The 15,808-nt window shown below is 31.5% G+C and overlaps 1 protein-coding gene across 1 annotated transcript in view; it reads left to right on the top strand.

Moving 5' to 3' along the window:
- LOC149188522 (endochitinase-like) overlaps positions 1-4,943 on the top strand; it is a 38,209-nt gene extending 33,266 nt beyond the window's left edge. The window contains exons 3-5 of the mRNA XM_089409980.1: positions 3,735-3,916; positions 4,006-4,111; positions 4,226-4,943. Of these exons, the coding sequence (XP_089266106.1) occupies positions 3,735-3,916; positions 4,006-4,111; positions 4,226-4,595 (658 nt within the window). The 3' untranslated portion in view covers positions 4,596-4,943. The remainder of the gene's footprint in view (positions 1-3,734; positions 3,917-4,005; positions 4,112-4,225) is intronic.
- The last annotated feature ends 10,865 nt before the right edge of the window (positions 4,944-15,808 follow it).

A 15,808-nucleotide genomic window follows, 5' to 3' on the forward strand; every position in this document is an offset into this window, starting at 1 on the left:
GCGATGGTAGCTTATCTCTGAGGAGATGTGGTGGATACATGCCTTCTGAACTGTGTTACAATGAGGCTTGGAGGCCTATTTATTATTGTGAAACAATAAAAAACCCTAAACATCCAAAAACCTAACCCTAGGAGATGAAGTGTCAAAAACCTGTGGGCCCCGTTGGGGTAAATTGGTACATCAACTTTTCGGGGTTGTAACTTTGGCATATGATCTTTGTTTGATGCGTATGAAACCTCATTAGAAATATCTATCTAATGAATACAACTTTTAACTTTATACCCCTATTGTAAGGTACAAATTTTCCCATTAAAAAAAAACATCGCTTAAGGCCTCAAAATGGCTCTCAAAGTTCAGGTCCCGAAAAATGCCAATGTAGTAAACTGTTCTACAATTAAGGAAACTGAAAAAAACAATGGTGGGGGTTCAAGTGGAATAGGTGGGTTGCCACCAATATCCACTTGGATTAATCCTCCCCACTGAGGAAACAATGGTCCCCATTGCTTTGTGTTCCTCCATGAGATAGGAAAACTTTTGCTAAACTTGGTCCTTGGTGAGCCACATGCCTTGGTGCAAGAGTTGGAAAACTTTAACAACCCAATACAGTTGGATCTTGTGTTGGTGAGTGGTAATGATCTGTGTGTCCATGGTATGATCAATTGTGCCTTGTTCCATGTAGTCGAGGTTAAAATCTGCTGGTGTTAGCTGTTTGACAATGTCTAAGGTGTCCAACAATGGTAGAAAGTATGGCCAAAGGTGATCCACATTGAACACTGGGTGCAAGCTACGGAATAGGGGAATGCTGAACTCGGAAGCATTATATCTCACAACCTTGGTGATGGTGTAAGGCCTGTATCAGAGTGTTGGAGCTTCCAATGGGCTCCAACAAGGTGTTCTTTATGCAAATACAACCGAACTTTGTCGCCCACCTTGAACTTATGTGGCACCCAATGTTGATCATACCACTACTTGTACTTGGCATTAGACTTATCCAAGATGTCGTGAACCTACTAGTGGATGTGATGGATGCTTTTAATAAACCTAGTTTCATTATTAGCCTCAGACTATACATGTGCATATTCTGCCTGTGTAGTTGCATGAGGCACGACAACATCAATTAGGCACAATGGTTGAAATACCATACCCACTTAAAAGGAACTGTGACTAGTCGAGCTATTGAGAGCTATGTTATAAATATGTTGCACATAGGGAAGGATCTCCTCCCAGGTTCGTGGATGCTTAGAGTTGTACATGTGGAGTATGTGCACTATCATCCTATTGATGATATTTGTTTGGCCATCAATCTGAGGATGGAATGTAGTTGATTTGGTAAGCTTCGTGTCCAATAATGTCCAGAGGCTTGACTAGAATGTGCTTAGGAACCTACTATCCCGATCTGATATAATTCTCTTCGGGATCCCAAAATGTACCCACACTCGTTCAAAGAAGATTTTGGCAGTGCCATTTGCTATGATACTCTTCTTGGAGGTCGCCAATATATCCATCTTAGAAAATTTGTCCATGACTACAAATACATAGTCATTACCATGCTTTCTAGAAGGAAGGCCAGACAGATAGTGTTATGAAACCAACTCACAAAAAGATAGAAAAGAAAGATCAACGCCTTAGAATTCAGTCTCTTTGAGGGGGCAACCTCCTTTACATTACACAAATGAACAATTCTTGGATGATGCAAATGACAAGACCTCATCTCTATATATAAGAGTCTAAGGGGTCCCAATACAATCAGAGCCTACGTAACAATAATATTATAGGGGCACAAAAATAACAATAGTGGGCTTCTATGGGGAATAATAATAACAACATGGGGACTATATGGGCACAATAATACAATAAGGGGGTTGCACTAATGACAATAATGGGTTACATTATTAGTATAGGGACCTAACATGCCCCTCTCCTTCAAAAAGTGTTGTACTCAATGCTTGAGTAGTTCTGAATGCTTCTGTATAAAATTATCATCATCCCATGTGGAATCTTTAGTGGGTAAGTTCTTCCCCCTGATGAGATACTCTAAAATTGATCAATTTCATAGCTATCGATTTCTTGTTTTTGTGACTGCTTCTGGTTCCAATATGATTTTTCCTTCCTTGTCAAGTTCTAGCAATATTGTTTGAACTGGGATCTTCTCACCTATAACCTTCTTTAAGCGTGAAACATGGAAAACTGGGTGCACTCAGGAAGATGCAGGAAGCTCCAATTTGTATGACATAGTACCAATCTTTTGTAACACCTTGTACGGACAATAATACTTTGGTGATAATTTATTATCCTTATTATCTTGCTTGAGGGACATTTGTTTGTATGGTTGTAGTCGTAAAAATACCCAGTCACCTATTCAAAACTTCTTTCACTGCAATGTTGATCTGCGTGTTGTTTCATTCTATTCTGCGCGAAAGTGAGGGTATCCTTTTTCTTCTTGATATGTCCTTCTATCTTGAGAGTTTTAGGAGTGGTAATTCTTGCCAATGCATTACAATATATGGTCGGATTCATTTCTTCTTTCTTTGGGGTTGGTTCATGGTGTATATCCTATTCTTTTGACGTTTCTTGATCCTTTTCTTCCTCCTCTTCACAATCAATGTAAAATAATTTCTTCTCAGCACACTTATGACCTTTAGTGTATTTGCTATCACAACTGTAAGAAAGGTCATTTTCTCATTTTTCTTCCAGATCTGGCTTACAATCCAGTAAATCGGGGCCTGGATAAGGTTGATCCGTCATGTATGAAAACAGATCTGAAGCAAATCTTTATCAGATCGATAGAAGGTAGACATTGTTGTGTACAGATCAGGAAAGGGATGAGCGTTCTAGAGTTAAAAAAGGAGATCCAGATCAAACTGGGAACTCCAGTAACATACCAAAATCTGATATTTTCAGGACTCTGCTTGCAGGACCAACACACACTCCAGCACTATGGAGTCGTTAAAGATTCAACCATCATTCTCAACCTGAGACTGCGAGGTGGGTGCAAGGGGGCCAGCTCAAAAACTATAGGCTCTTTTCGCGATGCAGTCAAAGGAAATGAACCATTGCAACACAAACTAGCACCCACAACAGAGCTACCAGGCCCCTACATTGTGAAACAGAAGCCGGAATCACTTATGCTTACAGTATCTCTGCTGGAGGTAACTGATCTATACACAGATCTAATCCACAATGCTATTATATGTAGATTTAATGGTTATTGGCCAAAAGCGGATGCACTGCATAAATGGATTTTCACATCATGGTCACCTAACTGTGAAATATATCTATGCCCTAAGGGTTTTTTCATAGTTAGATTTAGCACAAAACTGGAACGAGACAACATCATTAATCCGGGGCCTTGGTTTTGGGGCAATGATGGTCTCTTTATCCCCCCTGGTTCCCGGACTTTGATGCCAATACCATGGTAGTTTCAACAATGCCAGTTTGGGTAAGGCTGCATAACCTCCCACTGCATTTATGGCACCAAAAAGCTTTAACAGCCATTGAGAACTCCTTAGGAAAGTACCTAAAAACAGATGAAGACAGAGCTATTCGGGGAATCTTCACATATGCTAGAATATGTGTAGAGGTGGACCTAAGTCAAGGACTACCAGATCACATCACATTGAATTTTAATAATTCACTGTGGACACAACCACTTGACTATGAGAACACGACATTCAGATGCCGCGGCTGCTTGCAGACAGGGCACCTACAATATGCCTGTCCATTGGCTAGTAAAGAGCCAAAAAGGAAGAAGAAACAACAAAAAAAACCCAAAAATTGGTAGCGAAAGATTTCTACACCTACAACGCCTTCATTGCGGCCGCCAATAGTTTCTCAGACTTCGGCAACAACGGCGATCTAGAGAGCCGCAAAAGAGAGCTCGCGGCTTTCTTTGGTCAAACGTCCCAGGAAACCACAGGTATTATTAATTTAGCCTCCTCTAACTCTTCTGTCTCTCTGCTATTCCTTATTGTTATTAATGGCATTAAGCTAATTGAGTTTGTACAGGCGGGTGGGCCACGGCCCCAGACGGCCCATATGCGTGGGGTTACTGCTTCAAAGAGGAGAATAGCGGAGACAAATACCACGGACGAGGACCTATTCAGCTGACAGGGTAATATTTCTATATCTAAGTCTTGTTAATCCACTTCGAATTAATTGTAGCAATAGATATGGAAAAAATCGAATGAATTTCAAGCCTAATACACTTACCGCTGCTGTTTGATAGGGACTACAGCTATAAGGCTGCGGGGGATGCCTTAGGGTACGATCTCATAAACAATCCGGATCTCTTGGTGACTGACGCCACGGTCTCGTTTAAGACGGGGGTGTGGTTCTGGATGACCGCGCAGGCTCCCAAGCCTTCGTGCCACGACGTGATATTGGGAAGTTGGAGTCCATCAAATGACGATACTGCCGCCGGCAGAGTGCCGGGATATAGAATGTTGACGAACATCATTAACGGCGGGGTGGAATGCGGCACAGGCACAATAAGCGACCCTCAGCAGGACCGAATCGGGTTCTACCAGAGATACTGCAGCTTGCTGGGCGTGGACACTGGATCCAACCTCGACTGCCAAAACCAGAAGCATTTCTGAACTCAAATCTCTACTGTAGCAAGAGGCCACCACATCGACTACTACTTCGTGGTCAATGTTATGGTCAGCACAGAGTCTACCGTCTAGCTAATAAATAAATAAATAAAATGAGAACTGCGATAAGTGGTGAGGTTCGCTAACGGGATGGGCTCCCCTCCCCGCAAAGTAATATAGAGTAGATTAATTATTTATACCTGTAACGTCACTCATGTTTTTTTACAGTAAGGAAGAAATAAAGCGGATCACCTTTGGCATGGTAGCCAAATACTTTTCCCAAATATTTTGAAACAAGTCTGGCAAATCTGTATATCGCTTCCAGGATATATCACTAGTATAATATTTGTATAATTGATGCGATAATATTTTTGATAGATTTAATTAGGATCGAGTTCCTTACAAATCGATGAGTTTTTGTTATTTTCAATTTAACTAACCTTACGAGTTTTGTTGTTTTCAATTTAGCGAACCCGTGAGATAAAGTATAATTCAAGTTTTTATTAGCAAAAGCATTTATCAGAAGGAACCTTTATTATTTACTTGTAATAAAAAGCCTACGTCTCATAAATAACCGTATTTTTAAAATATTTTATTAAATTTTAAAAAGGTTATATTCAAATTTTATATTTTTCATTTTAATTATATTATAAATTATTTAAAATATTATTTGTAAATTTGTATATATATATATATATAATAAATTAAATTATTATAAAAAATTTAAAGTGTTGTAATAAGTGGAGCCGTAAATGTAGCAACACCACTTGCACGGCTTAAATTTTGAAATAGGAAAGGAAAAAATTTATTTTACATTTTGAAACAGAAAAACAAAAATTGAAATAAGAATAAGATAAAAGTTTATATCATGCTATGCATATTTTTGCTATCAACTTATTGGATTGATGAAACAAAGTTAAAGGATCAGGAAATAAGTTCAATTAGGGAAAAAATTCAAGTGACTTATAAGAATTATTAAATTTATTGGCCGCCCTTTTGACTTTTCCTATGCTTGAGGTTACTTACTATCAAATTAGGAAACATGGCTATAGTCTGCTCTAGAGCTATTCTTCTTTGGTCCCACTGCACTTGAAATGACTATATTTGCTTGGTTATAGTTACTTTGCTCTAGGGCTGTTGGTCCTTTCCCCACTGCACTTACTGGCGATGCTTACGCTGCTGGAGATATAACTGGAACTTGCTTTAAACTAGGAATGTTTGAAGTGTTAGATGCAACGAGCATGCAAACTGACAATGTTTAAGTCCTAATGAAGTAACTTGCTTAAGTTGTAATAAAGAAACTTGGAGTTTGTTTCTTGGCTAAGTTGATGTGGTTGGAGAAATCCATTGATGCCTTATTATTAGCAAAGGCTACCTTAAAAATAAATTTAAAACGGGCTTATAAACTAGCCATACAACAACTATAAATGAGATATATGACCATTATACACTTTTTTGTGGGCATTGAGAAATGAATACATTTATAAAAAATAAAACTAGCTACTCATATAAATTTAAAATGTTTATAAATATTATTATTTTACTAAAAAAAATATGTATCGTTGTGAATTAAATTATTGATTATTTTATAATAGAAAGAAAGAAAGAAAGAAAGAAATTATTTTAACGCCCACGAGGTTAAAGATACCCTATGAGACATATTGCTTCTTCATCTAGTTGATGTATTTGGCCCTTTTTCTGTGAAGCTTCACAATAAATGTTCCCAGCTTCTCAACAAACCCCTCGCTAAATAGATTATCCCAAGAGCTAGCTGCGAGCATATCTGCATAACTTTCCCTGTTGTCTTTGAAGGCCTCACATTCTAAAATGAAATGTTTTTTGGTTTCCACTTTTCTAGAAGAACAAAAAATGCATACCCTTTCCTCCCACACTTCCTTTGTCCAGTGCCCTGTTTCACAACAGAGTTGATGAGAATTAGTCCTTAACTGAGCAATAAGAATTTTGGCTCTCCAAGAGATATTGGCCTCTATGTATGCTTTCGGTTGATGATTATGAGTGGGATTAAACACTTCAATATAGTAATTTTTCTTTCTTCCTAGCTCCTTATCCCAAGTACATTTGTGGAACTTTTCCATAACAAAAGCTTTTATCTCTTTGGTGTTTATGGGAAACGTGTTCAACCAAATACTCCATTTACTAAGCCATTTGTTATTTTGCTGCATCCAAGTTTTTTTGCTTTTTCACAATTTATCATTAAAGACAACCTTAGGCAATTTACCCTCTTCCATTTGCTCAATTTTTTTTAAATACCTTATGACTCGCACCATAGCAATTGCTTCAATAGGAGTAGTCCCTGTGTCACTTAACAAGATATCATACTGAACTGCACTTTTAATCTTAAATTTGTTTGTAATCAAACACTTATGAATTTTCTCAATTTGTCTCCACTGCATGTCGGAGGTACTGCTAGCCCATAATTCACAACCATAGAGAATAATCAGAATCACTAGAAGCTTAAAAAGAGTTTGAGTGGTCTTCCAATCCCATAACTCTACCTTTCTACACCTATTTTGAAAAGCATAAAATGCTTTCCAACCCCCCAAAGTTCTTTTCTTTCTACAACCATTCTAGCTTAGATTTTTGTTGAAGTCAATTATGAGGTATTTGTAATCCGCAACTTCTTCCAGAATGTTGCCTTGAAAGTAGAACTTATGCTGGTTATGTTTTCTTTTCTTAGAGAAGACCACTACTTTCGTTTCGCTGATATTGACTTGCATCCCCACACTTCTACAAAAATGCTCAAGGGATAGTAAGTTCTCTTGCAAACCAAGAGCCGATTTAGCAATCAGAGAAAGGTCATCTGCATACAAAAGAAGCCTTATAACAAATTTGCACAAATAGATACCATCACCCCCTTGCGAATTTAACCACTCCTCAAGCTTGTCGATATATAAACCAAAAATGGTAGAAGACAGTGGGCAACCTTGCTTGACCCCGATATCGCTTCTAAAACTTTCAGAAATGCTTGCTGAAGTTCTAATTTTGACTTTCACCTCTTCATACAACCTATGCACAACTGCTCTCAAATGTTTAGGAACCCCAACTTCCTCCATTCTCTGCCAAAGTTTATTCCTACAAACCGAGTCAAACGCTTTTTTGAAATCAACAAAGAAACAAAAGACTTCTTCCTTTTTCTCCCAATCCTTTTCAATGATGTGCCTTAAAGTTATGCAATGATCAACTGTGGAATGTTTAGGTCTAAAACCTGCTTGCCCTTTAGCACACTTATCTCTTTCTTCTGCCCACTTGCTAATTTTGTTTTCTAGCATGCTTCCAAATAGCTTTGCAAACAAAAGATTTATCATGATGGTCCTATAATTGGAGAGATTATTAACCTAATCACAGGGTCTTCCACATTTAATATTTTCCACCCATGTTATTTCATAGTAATACATATATACTAATCATAAATTCTTCAACTTTTAGAAATGTATCACCATGAATTGGAAAACCCTTAGACTATCATAGAGTCATATATATATATATATATATTCATTTTAATATACATGTATGGGGTCATTATATATATAGTGGAGTTGTTCACATTTGGGCATGTTCGATCCGCTGGCATAAATTACTCGCTTTTATTTAAAGATGCAGTTCGGAGTTCGTTAGACACATAAAAGAGCTTAAAAGGGGCCTATCAAGTATATTGAAAATTATTCAATTAAGGGTTTGGAATTTGCAATTAGACTAGGAAGAAGTATTGATAATGTACATGGTATTTATTGAAATGTAAATTGATTAAATGTAAATATATTTATATAAAACTTTTAAACGTATTTTCATTGCAAATTTATTAAAAGTATAATAAAAAATTAATATAAAATGCAAATATATTTAAATTACAAATTATTTAACATTATCCCAAAACTAATAATATTTATTAATATTGTATACTGATTAGCATTTAAGTAATACTATTTTCGATATCAATATATAAATTGAATCACCCAAAGTGTTCACAAATGAATACATTGAAATTTTCAAACCTCTTTCTATTGCAAGTTCATTAAAAGTAAGTTATTAATAAGAAATGCAAAACTATTTGCATTACAAACTAGTTAGCATTAATATAAATTTATTAATATTGTAGTGATTAACATTATTATAAAATTGTCTTATATTAATATAAAATAAAGTGATTAACATTATCATAAAGCAATACGCTAGAGTAATGCAAAGATATTAATATGAAACCGACTAAAATTAACGCAAAACTATTTGTTATATTAATGATGAAACTAAATGTAACGTGTAAGTATTTAAATGCAAGGTACTCATATGAAGGTATTAACGCAAAGTGTATTACATTATACTTTCATAGCATAGGAAAAGTATTAATAAAAATATAAAGTTTTAATTATCTGATAATCTTTTTTACTAAGGGTTTATAAATTAAAACTAATATTAATTATATATTTAATAATATTTTTAGTTTATATTATTTTTATACTTGTGGAATTTTTTTACTGAGGTTTATAAATTAAAACTAATATTAATTATATATTTAATAATATTTTTAGTTTATATTATTTTTATACTTGTGGATGGAAGGAAGATTATATTGTTTTTGTTTCCATTAAAAAATAATTGAATTTTAGTTTTGAAATTTTTAGATAGATTTTAGAAAATATATTAAAAGTTTGAAAAAATTAAATATTTTGAAAATTAAAAATAAATTTTTATTTTCTATTGGTTTATATAGATGAAGTGACTAATTTTATTAGGTTATAATTAATATTTGTCAATTTTTTTTAATCTAAAAATAAAATAAAAATGATATACTACTAAATGTCATTATAGTATACATATCAATGTCAATATTTATGACTAAATTTCAATCAAATCTCATGAGTTGTGAATATTTGATTTGACATGTTATCATTAAAACATTTTATAATTAAAATGTTATTAACAACTTTTATTGATTTGACATGTTATCATTAAACTATTTTATAGTTAAAATGAATTAGGTTTTTTTTGTCAAAATGTATCTTTTACAAGTCAATATAAAAGAAATGTGTAACTCTTATGTTGACACAGAATTTACATATAATATTAAAATAATTTGATAATAAAAGAATATTTCAATATTTATTAAAAGTAACTTATTTTAAAATTTATGTTAAATAAAATATTCTAAAATCAACTTTATTTAAATAATGTAAAGAAATTAATTGAAAACAACTTTTTTTTATTTAGCTTTAATTCAAAATTATTTTTATATCTTAATACTACAGAGATATATCATTTTTTGAATGTTTAATATAGAATTAAAACATGACATTTAAAAAATTATTTGAATGTTAATCATAAATTATATTAATATAGAATTAGAACATGACATTTAAAAAATTGTTTCAGTGTTAATCATATATATATATATATATATATATCTATATGAGTGAGATGTAATTTTTATGATTTTCAACAAGGAGTATGTGTGCACATGTACTTGTTCATTTATAGACTCACATAAGAATAACTAATATAAATCCATTTTAACTTTGATCCATTATGCATTGATTTGTAAACAAAAGGCTAGTCTACTAGTTTCACTAACACATTTGTAGAATTAACTTTCATTTTAAATTTATATACAAGTATGTTTTAATTTTATAATTAATTATTTTTTATATTAATATCAAAAAAATAATTTCATAAAAAATAATTATTTAAAATAATAATAAAAGTTAAAATTTTCATAATTATATATATATATATATATATATATATATATATATATATATATAATTTAAAAAAAAAATATTTCTAAAATGTTTTCATCATCAAAATAAATGGAATTATATGAATTATATAATTAGTAATCATATTTAAAGTTGTTATTACAAATATGAATTATATAATTAGTAATCATATTTAAAGTTGTTATTACAAATAAACGTGATCTTTTTATAATATTTAAAAAAAAAATATTTTTAATATAATAAAAATCAATTGCATTATTAAGTAGTCAATCACATATTACGCTGGTTGATATTTTTAATGGAATAAGAAAATATCTTTTATGTTATTTTGATTACAATTCTCTACTAGATATAGAACAAAATTATGGAGAAATGTATCTCTAAAAATGCCAAAACATCTAATAATTCAACTAAACTTTGTCTATTTATTTATTATTATAGATATCCCATATACACTCATATTAAATAATAATTTAAAACTATTTTTTTAAGATACCAACTTCTAAATCTTTAAGCTAATAAAAAATTAGAATGATTTATGATTTGATTTATTAGAAAAAAATTCAAATATATAAATAAACTTTTAAAGCAAATCAAACAATTCTTTTACCTTTTAAAAATCCCATAAACCAAATTTAGTCTTATTAAACATTATTGTATTTGTGAACTAACATAATTGGCAACTAGGACAACCCTTAAACTATAAGTAATCAACATAATACAAACAATTTTAATGTTTCCTAGAGGCATCCAATATTTTTATGATGCCAATAAGTTTAAAAAATAATAATATTAATTTTTCAAAAAATAATAATAATAATTTTTCTTTTTTTATAGCCTAATTTTTTTTTGAAATACGTAATATTTATTTTATCTTATTATAATTTCTTATTTTTTTTTGCATAATTGATAGGTACTAAGCATCAACATTGCATACTACACTTGTTTATTTATGCATTCTTATAATTGAACATATTGTTATTACTTTTATTTTTTAATAATAATATATTATAAAAGTGTTTATTCTTGATTTAGGAATAGTATTACTACAACCTTATAAAATATATGAATTATATGAATTATGAAAACACTTGATTCGTGATATATGTCACATTACCAAAATTTTAAAAATCATAAAAATCAATAAAATTATACTTATTTATAAGAAATATTATTAATTATACGTTTTAAAAATCATGTAATGACATTATTAAACATGGAAACTCACTCCCACTTAATCATGGATATTTTTAATATGTCACAATATTATGATTTATCAATACCACATGCCCAAAAAGCCATAAATTATTTTATATGATACTTGTTCATATGACTGTTTTTTGTTTTTCTTTCTTTAATCAATTTGATTAAAAAGATAAAAGGAAATAACCACCTAAAAAAATCTCAATATCTCTTATTATTCTTAAGAATATTCTAAAATATTCCATGCAAATTAAATAAACATCATTCACTTAATACTTATTAATAATTAAATTAAAATTATAAAAACCTTATTGCAAAATAAACAAACTTATCAATATAATTATTAAAAATATTACCTACACATATTTATAAATATATTAATAATATAAAAAATTTATAAAAAGATTGAAATATACTCATATAAAATATAGAAATTTTGTTACATTTAAAATTAAAATATAAATTATGGAACCATTTAAAATTCTATGCGTCAATTATTGAGGTAGGTTTTTAAAAAAAAAATTGTGTATAAATATACAACTCAACAAAGGGACCTTTAAGAAAAATAGAACTTTCATATAAATGAAAAGGTGCAGGTTACATTATGTCAAAATTATATCTTAAATGAAGTTTTTTATAAAGAATTTTGAATATTATTCTTCAAAATTAGTGATTATTTACAATATAAATATTATTTATTTTAATGGTTTGGTGTGCGGAGTATAATTTTTATAATTTTATTTTTATTTGTTTCTATTTTTTTGAAATTTTAACCAAAGTTTAGGGAATTTGCTAAATATTTCTATTTTCCATAAATTCAAAAATAATTTTCTAATTTTATGGAAACCTTATTTCTAGTTTTCGATTGGCTTAGCAACTTTCGATCGAACATAATTCCTCTGGTGGAGAGCGTTTATTTTGGTATCTGTCGATGCTTGACATTTCATTTAAAAATTAAAAAAAGTATGTGCTCTGACACTGGCACTGACATTGTTATGGTACTGCTCTACCTAATGATGACATAATTAATGCGGTTGTGGGTCCTTTATGTAGGTTGAGAGGGGACATGTTAAACAAATTTGCAATTAATATTTCCTTGCATGATTATTACTTTTACAAATTTCCACATCGTATATCGCATTGGTAATGACATTATTGAACTGTAGCTTTAACACTTTATTAAATTCATGAAACTAATCATAATGTTACTAGTTAAACATGGTTCTATTTTGAGTGCCATGAATAGGCATGGTAACATCGCTTTCTTTAAAATTTTAGAAATTAGAAAGTTGGGTATAACAGAGCTCTGCATGTAAAGCGGTGTACAGATCTTTTCTTGTGAGAACGCGGATGCAGAGGAAGCTTTAATTAATTTAACTATGAGATTATTTCAAAGTAATATTATTATGTTTCATTGTGTAGAGCTTTTAGTGTACGTATGAGGCAGGAGCGATAAATAAATCTCCAATTACTGTTTCCTTGTGTGGAGATGACTGCTACTTTCTGCTCTAATAGTCTGTTATTACTCTGCCCAATAGTGTTAGAATTGATGCATTTGCAGGTCCTTTTCAAAGATTTAGGTGGGGGGAGGGGGCGTTGAACAAATCTGCAAGAGCTGTGATTTTATAGAGCTATGAATCTTTGTGGAGGGTGAGGTATGTGCAGGAGAACATGGATGAACATGGAACTTTAATTAATTTAAATATGAAACAAAATTGTATTAATATTATTATGTTTCATTGTGCAGAGCTTTTAGTGTGCGAAATATCGGGTATTCGAAAGAAACGACAAGGATGAAATTAATGTTACCGTACAAAGGATGGAGTATGTGCAAAAGAGAAGTTGCGTAGAGATATGATTTTATATAGATGTGAATATTTGTAGAGGACGGGGTATTTGTGGGAGAACATAATAATTAATATTATTGTGTTTCATTATGTGTATCTTTTACTGTACTGAACTTTTATTGTGCAGAGGACGGGGTATGGGTGGGAAAACAAGGGGTGCATTGGGAACTTTATTTTGCAAGGGAAAAATTAGGAGGGGGTATTTGTGGGAGAATGAGAGGTGCATATAGAAATCAATATTAAACTATTAATGTTAATATGTTATTATTATCATATTTCATTGTGTAGATAAGGGACTAGATTGTGCATTGACGACATAGTTGTTGCCTCCACCGCTAACGAGAGAAGTTGTGTACAACTATGATTTTATAAAGGTATGAATATTTGCAGACTGAAGGATTTGCAGATGAATATTATTATGTTTAATTGTGAAATAGAAATAATCATTATATAATGTCGATTTTATGAATAAATGCTTACGTTAACTAGAATAGGAAATAGACAACTCTACAAATTAAGTTACAAAATCAGCAATGATTTAATTTGACTTAGTTTATAGCCAAAAAATTAAATAAAGAAATATAGATAAATGTCATGCATGAAAATTAATTTTCTATTTTCAAATTTAGCTAAAATTTCTTCTTCATGTCCATAAACTCGAAGAAGGATTGACACAATTGACAATTGGACTACAAAAGTTATTCTAAAATGTTTTTCTCCATACAATTTCCAAAACACACTTACAAACATAATATTTTTGCATAAAATAATAATAATAACAACTATCTAAATTACTACATATCCATGATAATAGAAACGACTTGGGCTTCATTAACTTCTAGCTCACGCTGAGAAGGGGGGGAATCCTAGTCAATGGTTGATTCAATGATATTCTCCTCGTATTGCGTTAAAATCCCATGTTGCACTATGGTATCCTCATATGCTTCAATATCGTCGTCCCCAGCATTGACATGCAAAGCCAAATTATCCACACAAAAACTTAACATTTCACTTGCCAATTACAGTTGCTCCAGCTTCAACTCCAATATTGTGATTTTATGATTTAAAAGGTCGAAATGGACCCATGCTTGATATAGAATCATCTCAGCATGCTTTGATACTAAATTGATGAGAAATTATAGAGCACCGACCATTTTAACTAAGAAATATTGAGCTCTTAGTCTACAAATTGAGAATCAAGCTCCATAAAATTCAACCTATGTCGCACCTACTAACAAACTTGGTAAATTATGGCTATAATCCCTGACACTATGCTTGCAAAGTCACTCCAGCAATGTAAATATACCATCGTTCTAACTTTCCTTGATTTTATGCCTTTGTCTTTACCATTAACGGTAGTTCAATCCGCAGATACCAAACAATCAAGAAAATTCAAGGTGATAACGAAAACTCTGCACAATATAAATTTTTATTTTCCAAAGGATATGTAGAGGATGGGGCATGTGTGATAAAATGAGGGTGTAGATGGAAATTTATACCATCGACAGGTAATTAATTTAACTATGAACAAATTTTGAATCAATATTATTATGTTTCCTTTTTTGAAGCTTTCCTTGTGTAAAGCTTTTATTGTGCTAATGAAAGGAAATGTGCGCAAGAATAAGGGCGTAGAGGGAAAATTAATTTTAAACTATTTTCCATTTAAAACTTTTAAAAATTTAGCTATGTAGAATCAAGAATGTGGTGCAGGGAGGAACTTTATAACTTCAATTCATAATGTAGTGATATTTCACATTTTGCTATTACATATATACAAATTTTCTTAATATACAGATTGCTTAAGGTAAGGCTCAAGTTTTGATTCCACTTTCATACTCCGCATAATAAAAATAGAGAGCTCTTTATTTTGGGATAGATTTCATTCTTCAGAGTTTTGTTCGCAATCGACACAACATTTAGTAAATTATTTAGCAAATTTCAGAACTAAATATATTACCAATAATATATAATAATAATAATCCCGAAGAACCGTGCAGAAAGAAAATGCATACAATGGTGCAAAACATAGTGGCACACTAATATCACTATAAATAGCATTTTTACCTCACTATACTAGCCTTTTAACAAATTCTTGTTCAGAGAGATTTCATTCTGCAGAGAGCTTTGTGCGGAAATATTTCATTGTGCGGAGAGCTTTCATTGTGAGAGCACAGCCTTTAATAAACTAATTGGCAAAGTATTTAGCTCAAAATAAGTTGATTATGTGGAAGTGCATGCGAATCACTATTCTCCACACTTCCACACTTTCTCCTAAAGTCAACTAATAACATAGTAGTGGGGATCAACATTGTTTGTCGACATGAAAAGAAGTATTTTCGTAAATTTTGTGATTAAAAAACTTGTTTATGAGTGTAAGCGTGTGTGAATTGTGTGGAAGGCTTGCTATTGTGCAAAGTGCAGAGGTTTTCACAATGAA

Source organism: Pinus tabuliformis, chromosome 3_1, assembly GCF_031772625.1.
Source record: "Pinus tabuliformis cultivar Carrire ecotype Pingquan chromosome 3_1, CPIR1, whole genome shotgun sequence".
Classification (NCBI taxonomy): Eukaryota; Viridiplantae; Streptophyta; class Pinopsida; order Pinales; family Pinaceae; genus Pinus; species Pinus tabuliformis.